The 15,392-nt window shown below is 32.5% G+C and overlaps 1 protein-coding gene across 3 annotated transcripts in view; it reads right to left on the bottom strand.

Moving 5' to 3' along the window:
• The window catches only part of CSMD3 (CUB and Sushi multiple domains 3), a gene marked incomplete at both ends in the record, with an annotated part of 1,109,686 nt that overhangs the window by 441,040 nt on the left and 653,254 nt on the right, over positions 1–15,392 (bottom strand). For all 3 annotated transcript variants that reach the window (XM_082600704.1, XM_082600705.1, XM_082600706.1), the window contains 3 exons: positions 1,813–2,007; positions 5,684–6,010; positions 7,805–7,987. In XM_082600704.1, coding sequence (XP_082456830.1) covers positions 1,813–2,007; positions 5,684–6,010; positions 7,805–7,987 — 705 coding nt within the window. The remainder of the gene's footprint in view (positions 1–1,812; positions 2,008–5,683; positions 6,011–7,804; positions 7,988–15,392) is intronic.

The raw sequence follows: 15,392 nt of genomic DNA, 5'->3' as shown, positions 1-15,392 counted from the left end.
TCAACATCATGCAGCTAGGCACCAAGCAGCTCCTAAACCAACACCCAAGTTAGGCAAGCGAGAATCCAACGAGATTCAATTATCTGGAGGTAGTCTCTGCCTGTCTACTGAAACTGTACACAACTCCCAGTGCAGGGGAGGGAGAGGCTCAGGTCATGTCACTTCCAAACTAAGGTAGCTTCCTGTTGCCACAGGATAATTTTTAATCTGCTTAGCACCCTTTACAAAGCATTTCATTCTTCAGAGGTCTCTGTATTCATCAAACCCTGTCCCTCTATCCTTCACTCCAGTCACATTGAACCAGTGATATGCCTTCTGCCTGAAACAAACTTTTATCTCCTACTTTTCCTTCAAATACTAATGTAGGCTTTCCTGACTGATTCCCCAAGTCTAGGTCGGGAACTATGGTTAAAAGAACGAATGATCTCCAGGGCAAAGTATGATGGAAAAAATTGAACACTACTTTCATGTTTCTCTTTTTATTTTAGTCCTGTATTGTGCAACTCCATTATGTTTTTTAAACATAATAACATAGTCATAGCCATTGTCAGGGTAACCCCTACTAAGCCCATAATATTTGAGGTTTGGAAAAGAACAGTGAAGTCATCTAGTTCAGCCCCCTGATGTTACAAATGAGAAGGTGATTAGAAGAGGAGGGAGATGCTAATTGAAGGGGCTAAGAGGAAAACTTAATTGCATGGTCTGGATTACTTCATCATGAGACATTATGAAAATGTTCAATTCAATGAAACTCAACATTTATAAGTAATAGCTGTATTATTCAATTAAGTCTGTTATATATTAAATATTCTCAATTTACCAGCTAGAAATTGAGAAAACAAAGGTTCCAATGTCAGTTTGGGCACAGCTAACAAGAATAATTGGGAAAGCAAGAAAAAGAAGAAACCACTTAAAATTGTCACCTAATCACTACATGGTGATCTACTAAAGGGTGATTAATGGCTCTAGTTCATCTGTCTTAGTAAAAGTCCTTTTATATATTTTTTAATAAAATGGATGTGTAACCTTAGAGTAGGAGAAAAATAGAATTCAGAATGTTACTTCCTACTGTGACAATTCTAAATAACCCCCCCCAACGATCTTATAGATTCTATATTGAAACGCTATATATTTGATATGTTTTATCTTTAAGATGATCAGCCTTCCTTCTTACCAATATAATTTGTGACTTTATGCGACTTTATATGTTCAAAGATATATAGGTACTTACAAACATAGTGTACGTATATACAGATACATAAAACACACATATATTTTGTCCTGAACTTTCTTGACTGCATTTTATTGGGCAAATCAAAATTGAAAAAAAAAAAGTTTAGTAAACTATGCCTACAAAAATTATACATTTTAAATAATGGGTGCTTTAGCATAAATTTATTTATTATGATTAATAATAGTTAATGCTTTTTAAAAAATAAATTTAATTTATACCATGAATAGTTAAAAGACCAAGAAAAATATGACTGAAAACTATAAAGTGTACTCAGCTGTAACTATGAAATATATTAAAGGTACTCTACACATGCAACCAATATCTACTATTTCTTAATGTGTATCTTTTAATAAGAGCTCCTTTTAAAGGGAGCTTCTAAAAGATTTCTAAAAATTAAAATAAAAAAATAAAAAAATAAATATTAAAAGTGTAATTTAACTACATACTATATGTCTAAAGTATAATGTTAAATGATATTTTAAGATTACAAGAGTCCTGGTAGAACAATGGATTTCCTGTTATGGTTTCTAGTGCATAGTTATGATGGAATTATATTTTTCACTGACCATTGTGCTTACCTCCACATCTTGGAATTGGTCCACTCCACATCACTTTTCCATCCATAAGAATACACGTAATTGTTTCTGTTCCCTGGGTTTTAATAAATCCTTCTTCACAAATAACTGAAATCGAACTTCCTAATTGAAAGTTGTCTCCAAACCGCCTTGCATTGATTGGTATTCCAGGATCAGGACACTCATTATGTCCAAATGCTTGAGAACAGCAAAAAAAAAAAGAGAAAAACACACAAACTAGCAGTATGAGACAGACCCTTGTGTATTGGGGATGAGACTAAATGATTTTTAAAATGGTTATGCTCATTTCTAGAAAAGCCTTTATTAAAAAAAAAAAAAAAAAAAAAAAAGAGAGGTTCTCCTCTGACCATACCAGTTTCTCTCTGATGTGTAATGGATGTGGTTGTTTTAAAATGTGAACTACACTCTACAATTACAAAATTTCAAAATAGAATTGTTTCTGCTTATTTCTTGAAATCAATTGCCTTATCTAAGCAAAAATATCCAGTATAAGCTGGACAGAATTCCAATTAATGTGAATACAGAGCAGGTTGATACAGAGCAGGTTGACTATGTCCCTTTGAAAACTTTTCTTGTGATTCATTGTTTGGAATGAAGAGATCATCTCACAGTGAGCATTAAAGTGAAATGTTTCAATCTAGTTATGAAAGTCTTAAAATTTCTCTATAATTTTCCATATATCATTTACTCTCTGCCATCTAGGAAAAGGGAAAAGAGCTAATTCTTTTGCAAACACCATGTTCTAGGCACTGTGATAGGAGCTTTAGATATATTGTCACCTCACTTAACATTTAGAATAGCCTGATGAGCAAAGTATAGTCATTTACTCTAAAGAGTAATGTGAGATTCAGAAAAAGTTAAGTAGCTTGCCTCAGATCATAGAGACAGTATTGAAATGGATCCCCTGATCTGGCTTTAAATTTTTGCTTCACAACATATATTTTAAAAATATTTATTTATTTATTTATTTATTTATTTATTTATTTTTATTTTGGCTGCACCTGGTCACGGGATCTTTGTTTCAGCATGCAGACTCTTAGTTGCAGCATGAATGTGGGATCTAGTACCCCGACCAGGGATCGAACCTGGGTCCCCTGCATTGGGAGTACAGAGTCTTACCCACTGGACCACCAGGGAAGTCCCTCTCCACAACATATTGTATATTGGATTATTTGTCTCATGTCTCTCAAGAGAATGTGAGTTCTTTAGTTCAGGGTCACTATCTTATTTTACCTTGTATCTCCCAGGATGCATATTTGGCCCCATCCCAGCAAGTAGCAGAAGTGTAAGGACAATGTGCTTACTTAAATTTCTCATAGATTATAGATCACATGAGCCCTATAAATTTGCATTATAAATGTTTAAATTAGTATAATATAAATGGAAGAATATTTAAAGTAGCAAAGTCTAAATATGTAAAACGTATTTTAAGGGATATTTACAATTTAATATTATATACATACTGCATGGGTACATGCAGTTGTTTTATATTTTTTCACTAAATCATCACTGTGATACTGTTCATAAATTATATAATTGTATTATCCAGTCTCCTCATTTTTAAGTTAAACAGTATAAAATAATATTAAGGTAAATTCTAAAATATGTCAAATCTATTTTGTAGGTACACTTATTTCTAATTATTGTTTGCTGTGCTTTTAAAAAGCTCAATATCTATTAAGCCTGGTTGCTCTCATATATAATGCCTGATGGATAATTTTTCAGAGAAAAACATCAGTAGGAAGCACTGAATATAAGAATTTGAATACAATGGTTTAAATTATTTACTAGAGAAACAGAACAAGGAACAAGAGGCATATTTCCATAATACCTTCAAGATACCATAAATATTAAAGTTAAAAATATTATGCATTTAAGGGAATTCCCTGGTGGTCCAATGGTTAGGACTTGGTGGGGTCTGGGGTTCAATCCCTGATTGCAGAACTAAGATCCCACAAGCTGTGTGGCAAGAAAAGAAAAGAAAAAAAAACATATATATATATATATATATATATATATATGCATTTAAGACAACATAAAACTGTAAATAGATAAATGTATATGTATCTATATTTATACATATATATGAACTATTTTAAAAGGGACTTACAGATAAAGCAACCATTTTATACAGCATGTCTCCCTGACACATGTCACAGCTAATTCAACTTTAATGATGTGCAATTACATGTTGACAACTTATTAGTGACAATGTTCACTAAGAATGTCACTTTGAAAAGACAATAACTGCATTTTGTTATTAATTGACAAAGCTCAGCACCGAACGGGCGGGGGCAAGGGTGAGGGTGAGGGGTGTGTGTGCTTTTTTAAAGAGCAGGAAATTAAATCCTATTATAATGTGACACTTAAATAACTCATCAAGTTGGTCAGAATCTGACAGAGTGTGGTAGCTTTGAAGAAAACAATAAAAATCACTAGCATTCTACAGCTTCAGGTAAAAACATGTGCACACGGAAGCATTAGTATGTAAGTTTGTTAACTTACTAAGTTTGTTAAATTTTCTCATTTATGTAATTCATCTTTTTGCTATATTTACACCACGTTATTTTCAGAAAAATAATATTCATCCCTTTGAAATACAAAAAATATGGGCGATAGACAATAGCTAAATATCCTCGAAGAATTCTTAAATCTAAAGCAATGTAATAAATACAATAATAGAATAAGAATTGACAAGGGAATACTTCAGAAGACAACTAAACAACTGTTAATGTTTATTGAGTATTTATTAGGTATATATGCTGAATTATTTATATGCATCACCCTATTCACTCTGATTAAATAAAATTCATATTTTATGGCAAGATGAAAATTTAAACATAAATTTTTTCTCTGCCCTCTTGGGCTTCTTCCTTCCTCTTTAGTGTGTATTGTTCATCTGCATTAACCAGACCTCCTTAGTAGATAACATTCCTTCTTAATCTCATAAGGGATCACGATGACCCACTACTTGCTTTGGATGTGCAGATCGGCATTGTGTAAACTACTAATAGGTCATTTGACTATAACCCTTTGTCTCAAAAACTTACATAACTGTGCTTTGACCTCTAACAGGTGGAACAGTCCTCAGAACTTTCTGAAAGACTGTCTCCCAGGTTATAATCCACAGGTTGGCTTGGAAAAAAAATGTTCATTTCTTTCTTAGATTGACCACTGATTATTTTTTTCATCGACAGCTCCTTACAAAAACCCAGTATGACTTTATGGATGAGAATACTGAGGCTCTGTTATTAAACCTAAAAGTGTAGCAAAACCAAGATTTGAAGTTGCATAGTTTGACATTAGAGCTGATATTCTTAATCACTAAGGTATTTTTCCCCCGTAGCATCTTTGCTAAGTCAGCTCAGTAACCTACTGCCCCAAAATTAGTGATTTCCTTCTCTGTGATACTTTGATAGTCTAGCTAATTTTGTCTTTGGAATTATAGCTCTGTGTTGTCATTATTTGTTTAAAATCCTCTACTGGTTTATGAATATCTTGAAGAAAGGATCTATCCCCTTTTATGTTTGCATACCAATAACAGAGCAAAATATGTTATGTACAGTAGGTCTGAGATTATGCTTATAAGATTTAATAGAATAAGCTAATATATTGGCGATATAATAATTATATTTGAAATATAGCTCCTTAATATCAGGCCTCTCACAAAGAGAAATGACACAGTAAGGAGTAATAATATGGTTAGAAATCAAGGGCTGAAAGACTGCCCCTGATACAAATTATGTATATGACTTGTTCAAGTTTCCTATCTGTGGAACAAGAGAGCTGTTTTGTATGATTCCTTTCTAGCTCTAATGTGTAGAAATATTTTATATGGGAAAATTAAACTTACTGTTATAAGTGATGTTAAAGCCACGTCCTGACATTGAGTGGTCAGCTTGAAATTCCAATCGTAGTATATGACTATTACTAGTAAGATGAGAAGGCACCTCAGCCCCAGTAAAGGTTCCAAGAATTGGGGAGTCTGGAGAGTCTCCATCTTTAACAGCAAGGAAGTCAAACTGGGATTCCAGATCAAAGTCATTGAAAGAAAGGTGTATCCGACTCCCTGGTTCAGAGATTATTGTCCAGATGCAATTTAAATTATTTCCATACCCTTCTGGATAATCAGGAGAAAGGACTGTTCCCATTGGTGCAGTAAAGTTAGAGAGGCAAGGAACTGTTAAAGTAGGAAGATTATAAAACAGTAAATTTTCAAATTTATTACCTCAAATAATTTAAATTACCTCATTTTGCCACAGCCAACAATTATAATAATCAATTAGCAGTTTGAAAAAAATAATATTAAACAATATAATCTATCTTATAAAACAGAAAAAATATGATATTGTTTGCACATTATTAAGGAAGGCTACTAGTACTCTGAATTACTGTATGCTTAAATATGCACAAAAATATAATTGGAGTAATAACAGCAATTTATTTTGACATTTATCATGTCCATGTTAGAGTGCAGTGCAAAGTTTTAGTTTCTGTGCTTAAAAAAATATTGGAGAAGTATATAGACATTTCCAAAGAAAACAATAATGCTCACAAAATGACTGAAAACAAACACACACAAATATTATGTAGGTACTAACATAACTGGGATAATACAACCTGGAGAAAACTTGGAGTGAGGGTAGTAACTAGGTGAACTTCACTCCTACCATGGCCATGGGATGCTCTAATAGCTTATAACACAGGTAAGGAGATGAATTAACACTTATGATAGCTGCCACTAGGGGCTAACACTGGACAAAGAACTAAATAAGAACTCCCATACCATACTAAGGTTAGTCTTTATTTCCCCTCAGATTTATTTTTTTAGGTTTTAAAAAATATGATTTAAAGGTTCACACAGAACATTTAGAAAGTAGAGGAAGGATTAAAAAAATGATCTATTACACAGAGGAAAAAAAAGATAATATATATATATTAGAAAACGTTTGGCCTCCACTCACTTTAAAAGTTCTCAGTACATGTTTAAAAATGTTAAATATTTTTAAAATGTTAAATAATCAACATTTTCACTAAAGGAAAATGTGTGTTTTGCAGCACAAATTAAAATTCAGATAAAATGCAGGTCTTGAAAACTGCTAAATTTTTTAAAAACCAGTTATATATTGAAGTAAAGTTTGTGCTAATGCCTTTGTAGGGAATAAAGGATTTCACAAATGAAAAGCATGATCATTATAAGTTGGATTCAGATGAAAAGTCATATTTTAAAACAAGAAAATTATTTTTACTTTCATGATTATAAGTTTATATGTTTTCATTTGTAACAAAACTAAATGCAAAATTTTCAATATTGCATTCACACCTGATAAGCTGTATTTGTTGGTAACGAAGATAGTATTTAATTTAACCTAAAAGTGCATCAACAGATAAAACAAATTATATTTTTGTTGCAGCTAAATTGGAACGCTTTAAGGTATTTGAAGAAACATATTATTTTAATCCAAGCATATTTTATATCACAAACATTAATGAATTTTATTCTGTGCAATATAAATAAAAGGCACTTAAGCAGGCATTAGTGTGAGCATCTACAAGAAAAAATAAGGTAATGCATTATACATAGAATATAAGCTTTAAATATTTTAAGTGTTTCTGATTGCAAATAAGCATATACTACCTTGTTAAAATAAATGAGCCTAATAGAATTAGCTCAGATGTATAATTTCCATAAGAAGTATTCTATCTATAAAGTATAAAATGCCACCAATAAAGTGTTATGAGGACATATGTAAAATATACTTTGCCATTACCAAGTGAACTGTGTTAACTTTATTTAAATCTGCAATGAAATTTATAATTTGGCATAAGCACACTTGTTAAAGATAGTGTTGAAAAGTGCTACTCATTCAAAAATAATTACACAGTTCCAGTTCTTTGCAATTAATTACAAAAGCAATTATATGCAAGGACGGGGTAACATATGCTATCTGGAAGCAAAGCATTTGGTACTCACAGATGCAGATGGGTATGTTTGCAGACCACTGGTTATTCTCTTGACAAACAATGGATTTCTCTCCAATTAATTCAAATCCAAACTGGCATTCGAACCTTAAAATATCACGATTAGAAAATCCATCACCTTCTCTAATTCCATATAAGGGTGTACCAGGATCACCACAACTTTCTTTTTCAATTTCTGTAAAAATAGATGATATGTCAGATTTCAAGGCTTTCAGGCATATGATATCCATGCAGCAAATTTAAGAGATGTACACTCTCTATAGCCAAGATATTTCAGAGCAAAAGATGAAAATGTTCTCCAATCTTAATTTTCTCTTACCACTGTTATAGACATGATTTGAGGAACAATTAGTGCATTTCTCTCATTTTGTACATAGGGAAACTGAGGTTGCTGCAGCTAATGCGGTTGTTCCTAACAGAACAATTACGAACAAGATTCAGATTTTCTGTTTGTACTACATACATACACACATAAATATACATATATATTTTCCCAAAATCTCAAAAACTTTTCTTATTTTTGTAATCTGTACATGATACAGGAAATCTTTAGATTGAAACCAGGACACAAGGTGATATTCTCTGCCTATGTGCTCCTAAAACAATTAGTGAATACCCTCCACACAGGATCTGCCACTCTCCCTAGTACCTGTTGGTTGAATTACTTCCCCAATTAGACTCCCCCAAAAGTTCCTTATGTCAGGAATCAATTTTGCTTTCCAAATTACCCAGATATGTTCCTCAACAAATGTTTTGTGGATTAATTAATTTGAAGGAGGTTGAAAAAAAAACTCTTAAGAGCACATTAAAACACCTTTTTGACATGTGCTCAAGGGAACTCCAAATATCTGGGATCTTCCTTGTGAGTCTAGGAATGTTAGTTGCAGATTATTGTAGTAATTGTTTTGGTTTTTAAGTTATATTAAATCACATTAATACAGTCATCCTCAAACAACAGCAAAAAACATTATAATTTAAATTTAAAAAGTAAAACTTTGAGATAAAGTTACGATCTCTCTTGACACACCAACAATCACACATTCCTGGTTCTTCTGTTATCTCCTAGCACCAATTTGTTGTGTATCTTTCCAGTTCTTTATGCATACTTTTATAATAATACACATATATATGTACTATGTAATATAAACATCTGTATTTTTGTAAACGTAAAAATTCTCTTCACAAAATCTAGGTAGTATTGCTTTATATATGTATATGTATATATATATATATATATATATATATATATATATATATATATATATATATATATATATATATAAACTTCTATTATACTGTCAATATATTCTATAACTTGCTGTTTTTTTAACCAAACAATAATTTTGGAGATATTTTTGAATGTCCTTGTATCCTCAGCAGAAAACATAGTTATAATGATTTCTTTAATACACTGTATTTGATTTGATATTTGTTTTTATCTGTGTCATAGTGACATTGCTCTATCATTTTTCTTGTGCTGTTCCTATACAGACTTAATATCAAGGGACGAGGTTAGCAATTTTCCAACATTCACTAGTCTTTTAGACTAATTTGTATAACAGGAACATTGGATCCTTGAGTGTGACAATTTGCTAAAAATGATGACTGAGTCTGGTATAATTTTGAGATAGGTATCTGACTACCATATCAATATCTTCTAAGGTTATTTTACTATTAAAGTTATTTTTTTGGGGGGGAGGCAATATTAGCAATTTAAATATATGTTAGAGAAGTGCAATTTTCCAGAGTTAGTTTAGTAGTAATAGAATTGTGTTACAAAATCTTTAAATATCTCTTTACAAAGATGCCATAAACTTTCTCAATCCCAGTGCTATTTATTTGTGATTAGTCTTCTAGTTTTCTTTGCCTCATACTTACAAAACATTGTCAAATTTACTAGTCTACTCAAAGAACCACATTTTGCTAATCAATTCTATTGTTCTGATCTTATTTAAACATCTTTCATTTTTATCTTTTTGGATTCCATCTTCAACTCTCTTTTGCATTATTTTGCTATTCTTTCTCCACCTTCTTGAGCTGAAGTCTTAGGGTTTGTTTTATATTAGTTTATTTTCACCCATTCTTGTTTCCTTAAAAAAATGTTTTTTAGTCTATAAATTTTCTTCAGAGTACTGTTTTGATATTTAGAGCTTTTTTTGTTCACTTCTAAATAGTCTGTAATTTCCATTTTGATTTCCTCTTTAACTCATAAATAATTTCAAGGTGTTTTTAAATGTATGGGTCTAGACTATCATTTTGTTGCTGATTTCTAATGTTATTGCTTTAATATTCAGTATAAGTATATCCAGCCTCACAGAGGGTACATCAGTAAAATATATTCAATTCAATTTGCTATACTTGTCAAATTGAAATTATATGACCTTAATTAATTTTGTCTACCCTCTCTGACAATTTCTAAAAGAACTGTGTTAGAAACTTCTACAAGCCTCTTAGACAGCCTCATCTACCAGAGGACAGACAGCAGAAGCAAGAAGAACTACAGTCCTGCAGCCTGTGGAACAAAAACCACATTCACAGAAAGACAGACAAGATGAAAAGGCAGAGGGCTATATACCAGATGAAGGAACAAGATAAAACCCCAGGAAAACAACTAAATTAAGTGGAGATAGGCAACCTTCCAGAAAAAGAAATCAGAATAATGATACTGAAGATGATTCAGGACCTTGGAAAAAGAATGGAGGCAAAGATCGAGAAGATGCAAGAAATGTTTAACAAAGATATAGAAAAATTAAAGAACAAACAAACAGAGATGAACAATAAAATAACTGAAATGAAAAATACACTAGAAGGAATCAATAACAGAATAACTGAGGCAGAAGAATGGATAAGTGACCTGGAAGACAGAATGGTGGAATTCACTGATGCAGAACAGAATAAAGAAAAAAGAATGAAAAGAAATGAAGACAGCCTAAGAGACCTCTGGGACAACATTAAACATAACAACATTCGCATTATAGGGGTCCCAGAAGGAGAAGAGAGAGAGAAAGTACCCAAGAAAATATTTGAAGAGATTATAGTCGAAAACTTCCCTAATATGGGAAAGGAAATAGTCACCCAAGTCCAGGAAGCGCAGAGTGTCCCATACAGGATAAACCCAAAGAGAAACACACCGAGACACATAGTAATCAAATTGGCAAAAATTAAAGACAAAGAAAAATTACTGAAAGCAGCAAGGGAAAAACGAAAAATAACATACAAGGGAACTCCCATAAGCTTAAGAGCTGATGTCTCAGCAGAAACTCTACAAGCCAGAAGGGAGTGGCATGACATCTTTAAAGTGATGAAAGGGAAGAACCTACAATCAAGATTACTCTACCTGGCAAGGATCCCACTCAGATTTGATGGAGAAATAGAAAGCTTTACAGACAAGCAAAAGCTAAGAGAATTCAGAAGCACAAAACCAGCCCTACAACAAATGCTAAAGGAACTTCTCTAAGTGGGAAACACAAGAGAAGAAAAGGACCTACAAAAACAAACCCAAAACAATTAAGAAAATGGTAATAGGAACATACATATCAATAATCACATTAAATGTGAATGGATTAAATGCTCCAACCAAAAGACAGGGGTTCGCTGAATGGATACAAAAACCAGACCCATTAATATGCTGTCTACAAGAGACCCACTTCAGACCTGGGACACATACAGACTGAAAGTGAGGGGATGGAAAAAGATATTCAATGAAAATGGAAATCAAAACAAAGCTGGAGTAGCAATACTCATATCAGATAAAACAGACCTTAAAATAAAGAATGTTTCAAGAGACAAGGAAGGACATTACATAATGATAAAGGGATCCATCCAAGAAGAAGATGTAACAATTATAAATATATATATGCACGCAACATAGGAGTACCTCAATACATAAGGCAACTGCTAACAGCTATAAAGGACACTACAAACAAGCCAAAAAGACAACCCGCAGAATGGGAGAAAATATTTGCAAACAAATCAATGGACAAAGGATTAATCTCCAAAATATATAAACAGCTCATGCAGCTCAATATTAAAAAAACAAACAACCCAATCCAAAAATAGGCAGAAGACCTAAATAGACATTTCTCCAAAGAAGACATACAGATGGCCAAGAAGCACATGAAAAGCTGCTCAACATCACTAATTGTTAAAGAAATGCAAATCAAAAGTACAATGAGGTATCACCCCACACCAGTCAGAATGGGCATCATCAGAAAATCTACAAACAACAAATGCTGGAGAGGGTATGGAGAAAAGGGAACCCTCTTTCACTGTTGGTGGGAATGTAAATTGATACAGCCACTATGGAGAACAGTATGGAGTTTCCTTAAAAAAACTAAAAATAGAATTACCATATGACTGAACAATCCCACTACTGGGCATATACCCAGAGAAAACCATAATTCAAAAAGACACATGCACCCCAATGTTCATTGCAGCACTCTTTACAATAGCCAGGTCATGGAAGCAACCTAAATGCCCATAGACAGACAAATGGATAAAGAAGAAGTGGTACATATATAAAATGGAATATCACTCAGCCATAAAAAGGAACGAAGTTGTGTCATTTGTAGAGACGTAGATGAATCTAGATACTGTCATACAGAGTGACATAAGTCAGAAAGAGAAAAATAAATATCGTATATTAACGCATATATGTGGAACCTAGAAAAATGGTACAGATGAACCAGTTTGCAGGGCAGAAATTGAGACACAGATGTAGAGAACAAACATATGGACACCAAGGGGGGAAAAGTGGCGGGGGTTGTGTGATGAATTGGGAGATTGGCATTGACATATATACACTAATATGTATAAAATGGATAACTAATAAGAACCTGCTGTATAAAAAATAATTAAAATAAAATTCAAAAATTCAAAAAAAAAAAAGAACTGTGGTAAAGTTCCAGAGTATGAATTTTGCCACATTTCCTGGTAGCTGAATCAAGCTCACTTATATAGTTCAAACCACACTGTGTCGTTCAATTTATTCAGCAAATATTTATTTGAGAACCCATTATGTGCCAGATTCTCTTCTAGGTACTATGTGGACTAGATCAATGAATAAACAGACAATAATTCCTGCTCTTCGGTGGTGTATATTCCATTGGAATTTCACAAATAATAATAAATAAAAAGTGTTATTTTAGAAGGTGATGGATGCTGGTGGGGGGTGGGATGATGAGCAGGGAATAGCAGGGCTAAAGTGCTAGGTGATGGTGGGATGACATTGTTGTTAGGCTCAGAAATTTTTATTACTCTTATACCTTACTAAATTGTTTCTGTTATTGAAAGACTAGGTTATTCTTCAACTGAAAATGTCTTTCTTTTGCCCTCAATATTGAGTGATAATTGGTAAGGTATAGAATTTTAATTCAAAATTATGTTCCCTCAGCATTTTGAAGATATTTTTCCCTGGTCTTTTATCCATCCAGGATTCCTGATAAAAAAATATAACAAACTGATTTTAATTCTCTTTGTAATTAATCTGTTCCTTGCTCCCTCTCTTCCCTTCCCATAGTTGTTAGGATTCTTTTTTAGACTTGCTGTTTTTAAATGTCACTATCATCTACCTAGGTACTAGTTCTTAATTTTTTTTTAACTTGGTACTTGATAGATTTCTGCTATCAAATAACTTGTAACTTTTTTTTTCAGTTCTAAGAAATTGTTACCATTATTTCTTTTAAAATATTATTTCATATACATACTCATCTCTCCAGAACTCTTTCACATTAAACAACAGAAATTTCAGATTTAGCCTTCATGTTGCTCGATCTTTCAAATTTTCATTTTTAAAATTCTCTATTATGCATTCTAGAAGTATTATATATGTAAAATATGTATATATATTATAATTCAAATTTATTAATTCACTGTGTACTTTTATCTAATTCCAATTCAACCTATATACTGAAAAATTATGTTATTTCTTGAATATTTAATGATTTATTACTTTTTATTGTTTCATAACCTCCTATTATTTTTTCATGGATACAATTTCCCCCTTTATTTTTGTGAGGATATCTAGTATAATTTTTTTTTCTTTTTACTGTTTCCTTGGATACAGGCAGAAGTGTGTTTCAAGAGCAGCAGACTAAAGTTTCTTCTGAAGCAGCATATTTGAAAATATATTTGGTGATCATAATGGTTGTCAAGCTTATGATGAAAAGTGCAGGAGGAATTTATTTGGGGGAAGAACAATATAGTTGGTTTTGAACAAGCTGTCAAATAAATGTTTTTATTTGCTTGCTTCTGTAAACTTCAGGCTTATTTCTTCTAATGTCAGAATCATGTCATACTTCTAGGTATAAATTATCTCCTCTTTTGATCTGTAGTGCAGTCCACTTTTATGGTCTTCATCCTGAGTTGGGATAAAGACCCCTCTTGATAACTGCATTTGACTCCGATTCCATGTCTGGGCATTTGGCTCTGTAGCTGAAGTATTTTCCTCTGTAGCAATTACTACAGTTTCTCAGGACTGCCAGTGGCCTCTTCCGTGGTGGCTTCTGGCCCTGATGAACAATGGCTTCCTAGGCAGAAGCTACAGCAACAGCAGCCAACGGAGGCATTGGTTTATGAAATTCTCAGCTTACCTCTATATTCCATATGTGTATATATATATATATATATATATATATATATATATATATATATATATACATATATATATATATACATATATATATACATACATATATATATATGTATATGTTTATTTATATTTATTTATCTCAGAGATCCCCTATGGCCTTATAATAACTGAAATGTTCTCTTCCTATTCTTAAGCATCAGTGTATTTTTTTTAATGTTTTCTATCATCTTTGGGTTAGCATTGAGAATAAGTGCTTACTCTATTTACTATTTTGAAACCTTATTTTTTTCTTTGCTCCTTTAATACAAAATTCTTTAAATTAAGAATATATTTTCAAATGAAGGTGTAATTTTGAAGCTGCAATACTCTCTTAGACTGAAAGACAATAGGCAGTAAGGAAAATAAACACATACCTACTGTATATCATTGCCTTTGAATTTTTTTTCTATCCAGGAGGCAAGACTAATATCTGAACAAATAATTCATATGCAACATATCAGTGTTATAATAGAGTTTTGTACAAAAACCAATTATTAATAATAGCTGCTATCATTTATTGAACATTGAAATAGTATTGACATTGTGAAAATATTTTTTTAAACACATTTGTTATATGATTTAATCCTCATAACAGCCATATGATGGAACTATTGTCATCTCCATTTATTAACGAGAAAAATAAAGGTCAGGGAAGTTAATTAATGTTATAGACTGAATATTTGTGTCCCCCCAAAATTCATATGGTGAAACATAATCCCTGATGTGATCATATTTGGAGGTAGAGCCTTTGGGAGGTGATTAGGTCATGGGGGTGGAGCCCTCATGAATGGCATCTCTGCCCCTATAAAAGAGGACTTCAAAAGGCTCCTTGCCTGTCCTGACATGTGAGGACATAGGGAGAGGACAGCCATTTGTGAACCAGGAAATAGGCTCTCACCAAACACTGAATCTGCCAGCACCTTGATCATGGACTTCCTAGTTTCCAGACTGT

The sequence above is a fragment of the Mesoplodon mirus genome (assembly GCF_964341445.2).
Source record: "Mesoplodon mirus genome assembly, chromosome: 16".
NCBI classification, from domain to species: Eukaryota; Metazoa; Chordata; class Mammalia; order Artiodactyla; family Ziphiidae; genus Mesoplodon; species Mesoplodon mirus.
This window is presented reverse-complemented; position numbering and strand designations above follow the sequence as displayed.